General features: G+C 40.8%; 1 protein-coding gene across 1 annotated transcript in view; it reads left to right on the forward strand.

Annotated features, from left to right (window-relative positions):
- Positions 1 to 14,841, forward strand: part of LOC139384404 (ALK tyrosine kinase receptor-like) — a 658,145-nt gene that overhangs the window by 598,218 nt on the left and 45,086 nt on the right. The window contains 6 exon segments of the mRNA XM_071129162.1: positions 1,503 to 1,625; positions 4,825 to 4,963; positions 9,845 to 10,015; positions 10,303 to 10,401; positions 10,604 to 10,762; positions 14,395 to 14,508. Of these exon segments, the coding sequence (XP_070985263.1) occupies positions 1,503 to 1,625; positions 4,825 to 4,963; positions 9,845 to 10,015; positions 10,303 to 10,401; positions 10,604 to 10,762; positions 14,395 to 14,508 (805 nt within the window).

Raw genomic sequence — 14,841 nt, forward strand, 5'->3', positions numbered from 1 at the left:
TTGCCTTCTTATAAGCCACATGGAATATATCACTTATACTTTCACTAATGCTTTATCACTTATACACCTATACAAAATTCTGTCAGATCTTCAGAAGTCCATAAGTAGCCTATTATAGACTACCGCATGGCCTAACTCGACATTCCAAACTGGAATGTTGAAGTCTCAGGGATACGGAAAAAGAAGAACATCCTCAAAACTCCTCTCACACCATAAGGGAACACGTTTGAATTGTAATCCCATTGATTGCCTTGCCATTTCACCTGTAAACGTTGTTGGAATGAATTTACTCTCATTCCATCATGTTGTTTTTGGCCTCATCCCGGATTTGTCTTACACTTTGGGGTTCTCAGTCAGGAATCATTTGGAAAATGGATCAAATATATTGCAGAAAAATGTCAGACAAGGAAAAGCATAGAGGTGGCCCAGACACATTGTCAATGGGAAACTGCAGTCATTTGAGGTCTCAGACTCTCTGTTCATTTCTATCAGGTCTATAGTCCCAAAGGGAGTAGATACTCCCAAAGGTGGTTGGTGCTATAAAAATGATTAGTTCAGGGTGTTGGTGTGTTCAGTGTTTCTCAAACAGCCTCCCTTCTGTAGGAGTATTAATATCCTTTTAGGCTTTTACACACCACGCACGCATGCACACACACACACACACACACACACGGGGCGGTAGGCAGCCTAGGGTTAAGAGCATTGGGCCAGTATCCAAAAGCTCACTGGTTCGAATCCCAGAATCAGCAAGGTGGCAAAATCTGTCGTTCTGCCCTTGAGCAAGGCTGTTAACCCCCAACAACTCCCCGGGTGCCGATGATGTGGATGTCATTTAAGGTAGCCCCCTGCCTTAAAGTGTTGGGTTAAGGTGTTGGGTTAAATGTGTAAGACTCATTTCAGTTGTATCCCCTTACACACACATACAAACTATGTGCCTCAACCCTAGCAGGATGGCAAGAGCAACAGGTGGGGGTTAGTAGTAATTCTGTGTGAAATTGAGCTCTCGCTGCTCCCATACTGGCCAAGGTTGATGAAAAGTTTTGGGTTGGAAGGACGGGTCTGACTTGGCTGTTTGGTTATTATTACCTGTCCTCAACACCGCTAGTCGTTTGGCTCTTGATACGTCTCTCATTTGTTACAATAGCCCAAGTTGCCGATGGGCAGATTGGGTAGAATAACACACTAAATGCAGTAAAAAGCCTGGTCCCAGATCACTTTGTGCTGTCTTGCCAACTCATATGGTCTTGGTCACATCTGGTTTGGCTGGACAATGACTGTTGAAGTTGGAAAGACACCACAAACAGACCTGGGAATAGGCTACTAGGCTAGTAAAGGCACAATTCTAACTAAAGATCTGAGCATGGAACTTGACTTCAGCGGATATCTTCCATTGACATCAATGCATGATTTATGAGGAAGCCTGGATTGCACAGACATTCAATGTCTCGAATGAGTGATTAAAGAAACTGAGGGATTCACTCTTTTTCTATTCTCATTGGTAGACCAACGAGATCCTAAACAAGATCTGTGTGGAGCAGATGCCATTGGAAAACAAGAAGCGGGTCCAAGGGGGCGGGGGCGGAGGAGGCGGAGGAGGCGGAGGCGGAGCCACCTATGTGTTCAAGGTAAGGAGAGAAGGCCGCGTCCCGATAGTCTTATAAAGCTTTCCCAGTTTTCTTGCCCTCCTTGATCACTGATATGGTAAAGATGTATTTCATATTGCTTTCAACTGTCAGATATGCGTAAGAAGGAAGGAAGGAAGGAGTCTGATGAGGAACAGAAGTTAGGAAAATAAATGAAAGGAAAGGGGATATATTAGATGATTTAGATTTATGAATATGTTTTTTACATGTCCCTCAGCTGTTCCTTTTTAATTGAAGCTGGGCTGAACCGGGTCTAAACACACATCCATTAAATGTATAATATATGCTAGAGCAGAGGTATTGAAGTGTTATTTGTTACGGTCACACAAATTTCCTGGTTGGCAAAGTTCCAGATGAATATTGTCATTTATCGGCGAAGTAACAAACCCCCACCTCGCAACCCATGAGAATCAAAACTGTTCACACCCAGGGCCTCCCGGGTGGCGTAGTGGTCTAAGGCACTGCATCGCAGTGCTGAGGCATCGCTACAGCCTCGGTTTGATCCTAGACTGTGTCACTGCCTGACCGTGCGCCCCATAGGGTGGCGCACAACTGGCCCAGCGTCGTCCGGGTTAGGGGGCAGTTTGGCTGGTGGGATTTCCTTAACCCATTATGCTCTAGCGACTCCATGTGGCAGGCTGAAGCCTGCAAGCTGACTTTGGATGGTGTTTCCTCTAACACATTGGTTCGGCTTGCTTCCGGGTTAAGAGAGCAGTGTGTACAGGAGCACTGGGCCTTGGCAGTTTATGTTTCGAAGGGTGCATAAGTCTCGATCTTCGCCTCTCCCGAGTCCATTGGGAAGTTAAAATCTTGTCTCATCGCTGCAACTGCCAATTGGGGGGAAAATATAGCGTAAACAAAATATATACAGTAGCAGTCGAAAGTTTGGACACACCTACTCATTCAAGGGTTTTTCTTTATTTTTACTATTTTCTACATTGTAGAATAATAGTGAAGACATCAAAACTATGAAACTCATCCCAAATATTCTCAATGGGGTTGAGGTCAGGTGATCGTGGAGGCCAGGTGATTGTGGAGGCCAGGTCATCTGATGCAGCACTCCATCACTAACCTTCTTGTTCAAATAGCCCTTACACAGCCTTGCTGTCATCTAGTGGACATTTTGCTCTATTGCCCTCAGCTATGGTTAGACTGTTGTTGTTCATGTTTTGCTGTGTTCTAGTGTACTATGGTATATTTAGCTTTCTTCTTCTTGACACTTCTCCCATTCATATTTAAGGTTAGAACTACCTTTTAGTGTTCTGATACTTCTAGTTTGGAGTTGTATTTTTATGATAACATAGCTACAGTATTTCAATGTGTATAGTATTGCTTACTAGGTGTGTCCAATCAATTGTGCAACCACTCCCTCTTCCAATTAGGGCAAATTGATAAACTGTTTAAAAGAGGACCTTGTATTCCTCTTTTTTTGTACTCCCTGACGAAGGCCATGCAGCCGAAACGCGTCGTTTAAAAAAAAATGTTGTTTCTATTGAACATGCCATACTAATAAAGGCATTTTAATCAATTATATGAAGAGTGCCTTGGTCCTCCTTTCTTTTTGATGACTAATTTACCCCTTTTACCAAAGAGCACCTTCTATCTACCAAAACTTACTATTGTGTACCTTAGTTGCGCTTCCCTTCCTCCTCTTTCTACAGCCTGGAGGTGTGTTGGGTCATTTTCCTGTTGAAAAACAAATGATAGTCCCACTATGTGCAAACCAGATGGGATGGTGTAACGCTGCAGAATGCTGTGGTAGCCATGCTGGTTAAGTGTGCCTTGAATTCTAAATACATCACTGACAGTGTCACCAGCAAATCACTCCCACACATCACACCTCCTCCCCCAAGCTTCACTTTCAAAGTTAATCCATTCACCTACTCTGCGTCTCACAAAGACACGGCGGTTGGATCCAAAAATCTCAAATTATGACTCATCAGACCAAAGGACAGATTTCCGGCGGTCAATGGCAATTACTTGTGTTTCTTGGCCCAATCAAGTCTCTTCTTCTTATTGGTGTCCTTTAGTAATGGTTTCTTTGCAGCAATTCGACCATGAAGGCCTGATTCACGCAATCTCCTCGACACAGTTGAGATGTGTATGTTAATTGAACTCTGTAAAGCATTTATCTGGGCTGCACTTTCTGAGGCTGGTAACTCTAACTCATCCTCTGCAGCAGAGGTAACTCTGGGTCTTACTTTCCTGTGACGGTCCTCATGAGAGACAGTTTCATGATATCGCTTAATGGTTTTTGCGATTGCACTTGAAGAAACGTTCAAAGTTTTTGAAATTTTCAGGATTGACTGACCATTATGTCTTAAAGTAATGCCGGACTGTCGCTTCTCTTTGCTTATTTGAGCTGTTCTTGCCATAATATGGGCTTGGTCTTATGTAAATCACCCCTATCTTGTCACAACACAACTGATTGGCTCAAATGCATTAAGTAGGAAAGAAATTCCAGATAATTACTTTTAACAAGGAACACCTGTTAATTGAAATGCATTCCAGGTGAATACCTAATGAAATTGGCTGAGGGAATGCCAAGAGTGTTGAAAGCTGTCATCAAGGTAAAGGGTGGCTACTTTGAAAGATCTCAAACATTTTTTGGGTTACGACATGATTCCAATATTGAATATTATTTGGCAATGTAGAAAAGAGTAAAAATAAAGAAAACCCTTGAATGAGTAGGTGTGTCCAAACTTTTGACTGGTACTATATATAAATATTTATATATATATATATATATATATATATATATATATATATATATATATATATATATATATATATATATATATATATATATGTATGTGTGTATTTATAAAGATTAAGTAGTAAAATGGCTAACCTGGTCCCAGATCTCCTGTTCACACCCCTCTTATTGGCAGATAGAACCATTTCCAGTTTCCGAGCTAATTTACTGCAATTCTACACATTTTGCCAGTTTCAAAGCTAATTTCCTGCAATTTACACGTTTTGCCATGGGCCGGAGAGAAAATGTTAGTTTTAAAGCTAATTTCCTGCAATTTTACACATTTTGCCATACCTTATGTTTGATCTTATGGTACCAGGGATCAAATGGGTTTAGATTATTTATTTATTTTTGTCGGTCTATCTGTTGAGTATGGCTCTGCTAGAGATTGATAACGTCACATGGACTAATTTGCCATGGTAACAGGTGCAGAGGGGTGTCCACATCCCCCTGATCATTGCAGGTGGGGGTGGGGGACGTGGGTACAGCAGCCAATCCGACAGCCAGGATGAATTGATGGACGGCCACAATGTACCAGGGCGCAACGGGAAGTCTGGCGCAGCAGGTAAATCACTGTGTGTATTGTGAAGAACTGCTTGACTATATGTATGTTTCCGTGTGTGTGTGCCAGACCTGGGATGACTATAGTTGTAACTATGGTTTGTGGAAAGTAACAACATTTCTGGGGAATCAAAGTTACTTTGGAGAGGACTACAACAAAAAATTACAACTTAAAACTACTTGAATACAGATCTGAGAAAGCAACTACTTTTTCAAACTATTTTTTTATTTATTTCACCTTTATTTAATTACAATTTAGCAGATTAACACTGGAGTGATAAATGAGCAGATGATGATGTGCAAGTAGACATACTGGTGTGCAAAAGAGCAGAAAAGTAAATAAAAACAGTATGGGGATGAGGTATGTAGGGCTATTTACAGATGGATTATGTACAGCTGCAGTGATCGGTTAGCTGCTCAGATAGTTGATGTTTAAAGTTGGTAAGGGAAATAAAAGTCTCCAACTTCAGCGATTTTTGCAATTCGTTCCAGTCACTGGCAGCAGAGAACTGGAAGGAAAGGTGGCCAAATGAGGTGTTGGCTTTGGGGATGATCAGTGAGATATACCTGCTGGAACGTGCTGCTGGAATACATTTAAACTCAACAAATCCAGAAATTTTTTTCTTTCAGGTTTTATTTGTAACATCACATTCCCAGTGGGTCAGAAGTTTACATACACTTAATTAGTATTTGGTAGCATTGCCTTTAAATTGTTTAATTTGGGTCAAACGTTTAGAGTAGCCTTCCACAAGCTTCCCACAATAAGCTGGGGGAATTTTGGCCCATTTCTCCTGACAGAACTAGTGTCACTGAGCAAGGTCTGTAGGCCTCCTTGCTCTCATACGCTTTTTCAGTTCTGCCCAAAAATGTTTTATGGGATTGAGGTCAGGGCTTTGTGATGGCCACTCCAATACCTTGACTTTGTTTTCCTTAAGCCTTTTGCCCCAACTTTGGAAGTATGCTTGTGGTCATTGTCCATTTGGAAGACCCATTTGCAACCAAGCTATTTATTTTTTAAACTTTATTTAACTAGGCAAGTCAGTTAAGAACAAGTTCTTATTTTCAGTGACGGCCTAGGAACAGTGGGTTAACTGCCTGTTCAGGGGCAGAACGACAGATTTGTACCTTGTTAGCTCAGGGGTTTGAACTTGCAACCTTCCGCTTACTAGTCCAACGCTCTAACCACTAGGCTACCCTGCCTGACTGATGTCTTGACATCCTGACTGATGTCTTGAGATGTTGCTTCAATATATCCACATAATTTCCCCTCCTCATGATGCCATCTATTTTGTGAAGTGCACCAGTCCCTCCTGCAGCAAAGCACCCCCAATCCATTGTGGTCTCCTGTATCCCGCTCCCTCTGTTCAGTTTTAGTTCACTAAAACGACAGCCTTTTAAAGGCGGGCTCCCCTACTGACTTCTATTAACAAATCAATATAATTATTTACCACTCATCACAAATCAAATTTTATTTGTCACATGAGCCGAATACAACAGGTGCAGACATTACCGTGAATGCTTTATTAAAATTACTTACAAGCCCTTGACCAACAATGCAGAGTAAGAAAATAATTGCTAAATATACTATAGTAAAAAAAGTTACACAATAAATAACAATAACAAGGCTAATGTTATTGTTATTAGGCTACATGCTAAGGGGATACCAGTACCAAGCCAATGTGTGGGGGGACAGGTTAGTCGAGGTAATTAAGGTCAACTTTTAACAAGGCACACCTGACAATTGAGGAGTGACCCCAATTGGCTTACTGCAAATGTAAAAGTGGTGACTAAACTCAACAAAAAAATGAATAAATTGTATTATGAAGCCAAGCTCAATGATGTTAAGAATGATGGGAAAAAACTTGAGTACTTTAAATTGAATGGCTTTTTCATCACAAAACAATTTTATGTAGCCAATTATTTTTATGATTACTTGTGGGCAAATACCAACAATGAAGAGTGAGAAATTGAACACATGTATAAAAAAACGAATATTGAAAGAAAGGCATTGCAAGTTTGAATTTTGTAAAGGTAGTGGGAGAGGTGGAAAAAAGATTGTTATTGATCAGCAATTGTCACAGCCTGACCATAGAGCCCTTGTTTCTCTATGGTGTAGTAGGTCAGGGCGTGACTTATTATTCTTATTCAACTTAGATGAAAAGCTACTGGGGATGGTAGTTGACTCTATAGCCACTCCCTGGAGGGAAGCAAAATGAATTCCGATACCCAAGAGTGGTAAAGCAGCCTTCACTGCTATAACAGAAGATCTATCAGCTTGCTGCCAGCTCTTAGCAAACTGTTGGAAAAAATATTCTTTGACCAAATACAATGCCACTTTCTGTAAATACATTAACAACAGTCTTTCAGCATGCTTATAAAGAAGGGCACTCAACATGTACTGCACTGACACAAATTACTGATGATTGATTGAAAGAAATTGATAATAAGAAGACTGTGGGAACTGTATTGTTAGATTTCAGTGCAGATTCAGAGCTTTCTATCTAACAGAACTCAAAGGGTTTTATTTAATGTACGCTTCTCTAATGTCAAACGTAAACTGCGGTGTACGGCAGGGCAACTCTCTAGGCCCCTACTCTGTTCTGTTTACCAATGAACTGCTACTGACATTAAACAAAGCATGTGTGTCCATGTATGCTGATGATTCAACCGTATACGCATCAGCAACCACAGCTAAGGAAGTCACTGAAACTCTTATCAAAGAGTTGCAGTCTGTTTTGGAATGTGTGGCCAGTAATAGAAATGGTTAGAAATTCCACATTGTTTGCAAAGTCAACTTAAACACAACACTGACACACACACTTACGCCACCAGATATGCCACCAGGGGTCTTTTCAAAGTCCCCAGGTCCAGAACAAATTCAAGGCAGTGTACAGCATAATACAGAGCCATGAGTGCATGGAACTCCCTTCCATCTAATATACAGAGCCATGTTTGTATGGAACTCCCTTCCATCTAATATACAGAGCCATGTTTGTATGGAACTCCCTTCCATCTCATATACAGAGCCATGAGTGTATGGAACTCCCTTCCATCTCATATACAGAGCCATGAGTGCATGGAACTCCCTTCCATCTCATATACAGAGCCATGAGTGCATGGAACTCCCTTCCATCTCATATACAGAGCCAAGAATGTATGGAACTCCCTTTCATCTTATGTAGCGCAAGTGAACAGCAAACCTGGTTTCAAAAACATATAAAGCAAAACCTCACAACACAATGTCTCCAACATGTGACCTACTTGTTGTGTATGTACTGACATGTATGTGTAATTGATAGATGCACACACACTACATGCTAATGTTTTTAAATGGATTTAAATTGTGAAGTATTTTGTCTGTAAATGTATTTTTCGTTATATGACGGACCCCAGTAAGACTGTCATTTTTGTCGCTGGGTAATGGGGATCCTAATAAATTAAAGCATGTTTTCAGTGGTTTGTGCTCTGGAGTATCCTTTGGAGTGGATAGGTAATGTTAGTTTACAGTATTGCTAAATCAGCTTGTATACAGTTATTATTTGTTTCCTGTTTTTGCCAGCAAGGACAATTGAAAGTTTGATGTTTGAGTTGCAAAATGCAAGGGATTTACGTATTTACGTACGTATGTCGTATTGGATAAGATACACTGATTTGGGGTGTATTCCAGTTTTTTGCTTGTGTAGTTCTGTTTATGGCAATAGAGAATATTATTGAGTATATTGTCCAACAGTAACAGTTTGAGTTTGTACTCAATCATTTAATTGGATTTGTAGTTATGTTTTAGTGTCTTTATGAGGGTATGTCTGCCTGGGTGTACTCCAGGTAGACATCTGTTAAGTAAATCGTTTGACAGTCCTAAGAAAATGTGTTTGCTCCCAGATAGAAACATACATTAACATGCACACATCTATTTAAAAAAACATTTATTCTCAGTACACTTCTTGTACTTCTATTCCATCCCTAATGCATGCGTTTCATAGCCCCGCTACCTCTGTGCATTGTCATATTTATCTTTCTTACTAGTAAAACAAGACAGGACAAGACGACAACCTTGCATGTCTATTCCTTCATATTTTTTCTCTCTCCTGTTCTACCGTGGGTGCAAACACAACGCCTCTCCATTACCGTTATTTTGTACACATCCTGGTCTCCATTATTCACTCGTTTTGAGTTGACTGCACCTCGCAGAACATAATATATTGATTAGGCTGTTCAGTAGGCCTTAGGCTTACTGTGAGTGGAGCCTGGTGAGCGCGAAATGAAATATTCACTCTGCCAGTGCTGTTTGTTGCTGGCATTCATAGGGTGTTCTTTTTTACAAGTTTTGGATTTACTTTTGTTTGTTTCATTCTCTCTGTAACCAAGAGGAGAAAGAGGAGGAGAAATTAGGGCAAGACGCAAGCCTGGAGAGTGTTGGTAGGTTTAATTGAGGGTTTTTAGTGCTGACTACAGCTCGAGCCTGCTTGTGACAGGAGAGGGGGAGGCCCCAACTACAAATTACTGCCAAGTCTCTGTCAGATACAGGGGTATTTACTGTCTTTTTGGCTCGGTGCCGGAGGCATTCCTTGTGATGTTATTTCAGACAATGGACCTGAGTGTGAATGGGTGGATGTTAAGTAGTTTGAATCAAATAATCATAATATTATCATTGCCCATCCCATGAAAACATCCTACATCTACATTATATGGTGCCCCGTGTGAAGACTTACTTGCAACTTTGAAATACTATGACAATCAAGGAATCAATCAATCAATCAATCAACCACTCAATCAATGATGAATTGATTTATTGGATATCCAAGAAGTATCTGTAAATGTGTGTACATTATTTATTTCAGTGTATAACTGTCTTGGGGTTTTTCCTTTGTGTCTTTGTGTGTGTCAGGTGGAGGCGGAGGTTGGCATGACAGTAACCCTGGGTCTCAGGGCGGGAGACCCCTCATACTCGGAGGCCAGGGGGGGCAGCCCTGCATTAAGTTCAGCTGGGAGACCCGAGGGGGTTTCGGGGGAGGGGGAGGTGCCTGTACAACCGGTGGTGGAGGAGGGGGCTATAGAGGTAGGTGAAAACATATTTACAGTAAATATACAGTATATAGCATTGTAACATGAATATATAACAAAAATAATATGACATTACATCTCCAGTCTTGTCTTAACATGTTAAGGTAGGCTGTCCCTTTGCTATTTGTTGGTCTAACAAATTATCATTATCTTTCATTACATATTTCATCAGGTAGCACTCTAGATTAAATAAAACATTTATACCATTAAGGTACTCTGTAATAAGTTCACTGACTAATTGTGATATTTTATTACCACCACCACCCCCCTCCCTTTCTCTAGGTGGCAACACCTCTGAAGCTAATGACCCAAAGCAGAATGGAGACGACGGCTCCTCTTTCATCAGCCCAGAGGGAGAAACCTTCCTGGACCCTCTGAAAGGTAACAGATGATGAAATGAGAGACAATCACACTAACACTTTCTATGAACTATAGGGCGGCAACCGGCAAGGTAAAGGTTAGTGAGGTGGACCACAGTAGCCGGAAGTTGCTGGTTCAAGCCCCGGGCAGGACGATAAAAGTGGGAACTGAACCATGACGGAGCATGTATCCTGTTGACCATGTCCGGTGTCTGTGCCTGTAGGTATGGAAAGTGATGGAGAGGTGATCATCGGCCCCGTGCTAAACTGTAGCCACTGTGAGACGGGCGAATGTCACAAGAACGAGGAGGGGACCTTGTGTTACTGTGACGAGGACTTTGTACTGGCCCGCGACGGTGTGTCTTGTATCAACTCATCAACAGGTCAGAGACACACACACTCTCTCTCACTCTCATACACACACACACACACACACACACACACACACACACACACACACAAACTGCAATTGAACACATTGTTTGGATCTACAGTTGTGGACAGTAAGTACAAATGAAACAGATATTTGAAAAGTCATACAAATAGTTAGTTGACACACAAATGAGCACTGTCGTGTCTTGACTATCATTAATAGTGTTTGACTGTTATTTTATAAAAATGATTACATACCACGTTCAATAATTACGCCATTAAGTTAATAATTTAACAATTAATTAAGCAGTAATCTGGGGCACCATGGTAAAAGTTGTTTAACGAATTACTTTCTCCCGACTAAACTCTAAAGATATACATATCTGTTACATCAGTCACAGTCAATTAATTAATTCCTATTTACCTTCAGTCTCATTCTGAATGTCGCAAAACTCTTGGATATCTACACGAACCCTAGCATAAATGATGAATCAGCGATATACAACTAGGATTAATTATTTATTTACTAACTAACTAAATAATCACAGTATTACATAAACATACAAACAGGAGAGCTTACACATGGATTACTACACAATGTAATGAAAAATCCCTGGTGGATTAAACTGATATGACATCTTGTTTTGCAAAATGGCGGATTCAAAAGAGAAGGAGAGGGAGAGACAAAGGAATTCCACTAAACGTACATACAGCTGATAACTATGCTCAAGGAAATGCAAATACTTTCCACATGCACGGCCGCTCATTTGAAAGAATTGCCATGTACATATTTACGTGTGTATGTCTTTGCTGTCTGTCTGTTGAAAATAGTAATATGACATGAAGTCTCGAGTTGTATGTCTCTGGTTGTCCACCAGAGATCATCCTGTCTTTTGTAGAATGGGTCTTTAGAATGAGTCTTTCAGAGTACCACCCGGTGGTTCTCGGTTGAGTTTCCTAGACTATAGTACTTAAACAGCTGCAAACTGAATGTTCCTGTGAAGTCTTCTTCTTCTTCTTCGAGAGAGATAGTTTCAGAGTTTCCAACCATTTCGTACCTTTCAGCTCACGCTGTCGGTCATGCTGGTCTAATGTAGAGCTAGAACCATTTTACACGCCCGTTTTACACGTCTAGAGATGTACATTTCTTACCCATATCTGCGTGTGGACTGCATTCTCACGTTCTCTGGTCTAATGTACATTTCATTACAGTCGTTTATAAGCACTCACATTGGAGGGTGGTTCCATCACGTTGCCACAATGCCTGTGCTCACATGGCCGTGGTTACTGACTTGGTGAAACTTTTATATGAAAAACAATTCTCATTTAGAAGGCTAACATCACATTTCATCTTCTCACAAATAGTTTCATACTTAATAATATACAGTTGAAGTCTGAAGTTTATGTACACCTTAGCCAAATACATTTAAACTCAGTTTTTCACAATTCCTGACATTTAATCCTAGTAAAAATTCCCTGTCTTATTCTAAGAATGTGAAATGTCAGAATAATAGTAGAGATAATTATTTCTTTCAACTTTTATTTCTTTCATCACATTCCCAGTGGGTCAGAAGTTTACATACACTCAATTAGTATTTGGTAGCATTGCCTTTAAATTGTTTAACTTGGGTCAAACGTTTTGGGTAGCCTTCCATAAGCTAAGATAAGTTGGGTGAATTTTGGCCCATTCCTCTTGACAGAGCTGGTGTAACTGAATTTTGGCCCATTCCTCTTGACAGAGCTGGTGTAACTGAATCAGGTTTCTAGGCCTCCTTGCTCGCACATGCTTTTTCAGTTCTGCCCAAAAATGTTTTATGGGATTGAGGTCAGGGCTTTGTGATGGCCACTCCAATACCTTGACTTTGTTGTCCTTAAGCCATTTTGCCACAACTTTGGAAGTATGCTTAGGGTCAATGTCCATTTGGAAGACCCATTTGCGACCAAGCTTTAACTTGGCTTGAGATGTTGCTTCAATTATCCTGCCTCATGATGCCATCTATTTTGTGAAGTGCACCAGTTCCTACCACAGAAAAGCACCCCCACAACATGATGCTGCCACCCCCGTGCTTCACGTTTGGAATGGTGTTCGTCGGCTTGCAAGCCTCCCCCTTTTTCCTATAAACATAGTGATGGTCATTATGGCCAAACAGTTCTTTTTTTTGTTTCATCAGACCAGAGGACATTTCTCCAAAAAGTACAATCTTTGTTCCCATGTGCAGTTGCAAACCGTAGTCTGGCTTTTTTATGGCGGTTTTGGAGCAGTGGCTTCTTCCTTACTGAGTGGCCTTTCAGGTTATTTCAATATAGGACTCGTTTTACTGTGGATATAAATACTTTTGTACCTGTTTCCTACAGCATATTCACAAAGTCCTTTGCTGTTGTTCTGGGATTGATTTGCACTTTTCGCACCAAAGTACATTCATCTCTAGGAGACAGAAAGTGTGTCCTTCCTGAGCGGTATGATGGCTGAGTGGTCCCATGGTGTTTTTCTTGCATACTATTGTGTGTACAGATGAACGTGGTACCATCAGGCATTTGGAAATTGCTCCCAAGGATGAACCAGACTTGTGGAGGTCTACAATTTTTTTTCTGAGGTCTTGGCAGCTTTCTTTTGATTTTCCCATGATGTCCAGCAAAGGGGCAATGAGTTTGAAGGTAGGCCATATATAAATACCTCCACAGGTACACCTCCAATTGACTCAAATTATGTCAATAAGCAGAAGCTTCTAAAGCCACAACATAATTTTCTGGAATTTCCCAAGCTGTTTAAAGGCACAGTCAACTTAGTGCATCTAAACATCTGTCACACTGGAATTGTGATACAGTGAATTATTAGTGAAATAATCTGTCTAAACAATTGTTGAAAAAATTACTTGTGTCATGCACAAAGTAGATGTCCTAACCGACTTGCCAAAACTATAGTTTGATAACAAGAAATGTGTGGAGTGGTTGAATAACAAGTTTAAATGACTCCAACCTAAGTGTATGGAAACTTCTGACTTCAACTGTAAGTTCCACAACATTTAGATGTAAACCTGATAACTGTATCTCTGAATGTGTATATTTACCAGTTATGTTGTTAAACCAACCTTAGAGATCCCAAAACAACTGCTCTGACATAATTGTTCTTTACCCACGGACCTTTCAAACTGTTTGGATTACAGAAATATTGTTTCTTTATTCAACCTTTTGATGTCACCGTACTGCAACTTCTCTCTCTGTGGTAGCAATGGAATTTAACTTCCATTTCTGAATGAGTGGGAGAGAGCGTTTTCCTGCAGGTATTTACAACCGTCATAAAACTGTGGTGGGAGAGAGGGGGGGATCTGGCGCATATGATCCTCACCCAAAAGGGCAAGTCCTGACAGCACGCACACACACATAGTGTTTGATATGGGTAAGTTTAGGCTCTCCGAACATTCACACCTGGCTCGATGGGCAATCAGCAAGCAATTGTCTGGACTTGAACAGAAAAGTGAACATTCACACCTTTGGAATGTTTTTTATTAAACCGATATATGGCAATATAGTATTGATAAAATGCAAAAGCATTAGTGTCCATCACTAATATTCAGATAATGTCGTGGTGCTCTTCAAATAAGATGTATTTGACCCAGATCTGATCTCTTCTCTCCCCTGACAGAGGTGTCTCCCCTGCCTCCCCAGCCCTCCCTGTCCCAGTTGGCCCTGGTTCTGTCTGTGGGGACTTCAGCCCTCATTGCTGCCCTGCTGTTGGCTGTGTCTGGAGTCATGATCAGTAGGTGGTAAAATGCATAGGATACAAACGCAGACTTATACAGGGACACAAATGCATGCACACTTTTAGCATGAGGAATATTGCATACGTAGGCATTTGGGGTTATCCATACGTACTTACTGTACTGTGAGCACACAACACACACCATTGCATCTGAACACATGTTATGTGCGTGCATGTACAGTTCAAGTCAAAAGTTTGGACACACCTACTCATTCCAGGGTTTTTCGTTGTTTGTACTCTTTTCTACATTATAGAATAATAGTGCAGACATCACAAATATGAAATAACACATTTGGAATCAAGTAGTAACCAAAAAAATGTTGCACTCTC

The sequence above is a fragment of the Oncorhynchus clarkii genome, chromosome 26 (assembly GCF_045791955.1).
Source record: "Oncorhynchus clarkii lewisi isolate Uvic-CL-2024 chromosome 26, UVic_Ocla_1.0, whole genome shotgun sequence".
Taxonomy (NCBI): domain Eukaryota; kingdom Metazoa; phylum Chordata; class Actinopteri; order Salmoniformes; family Salmonidae; genus Oncorhynchus; species Oncorhynchus clarkii.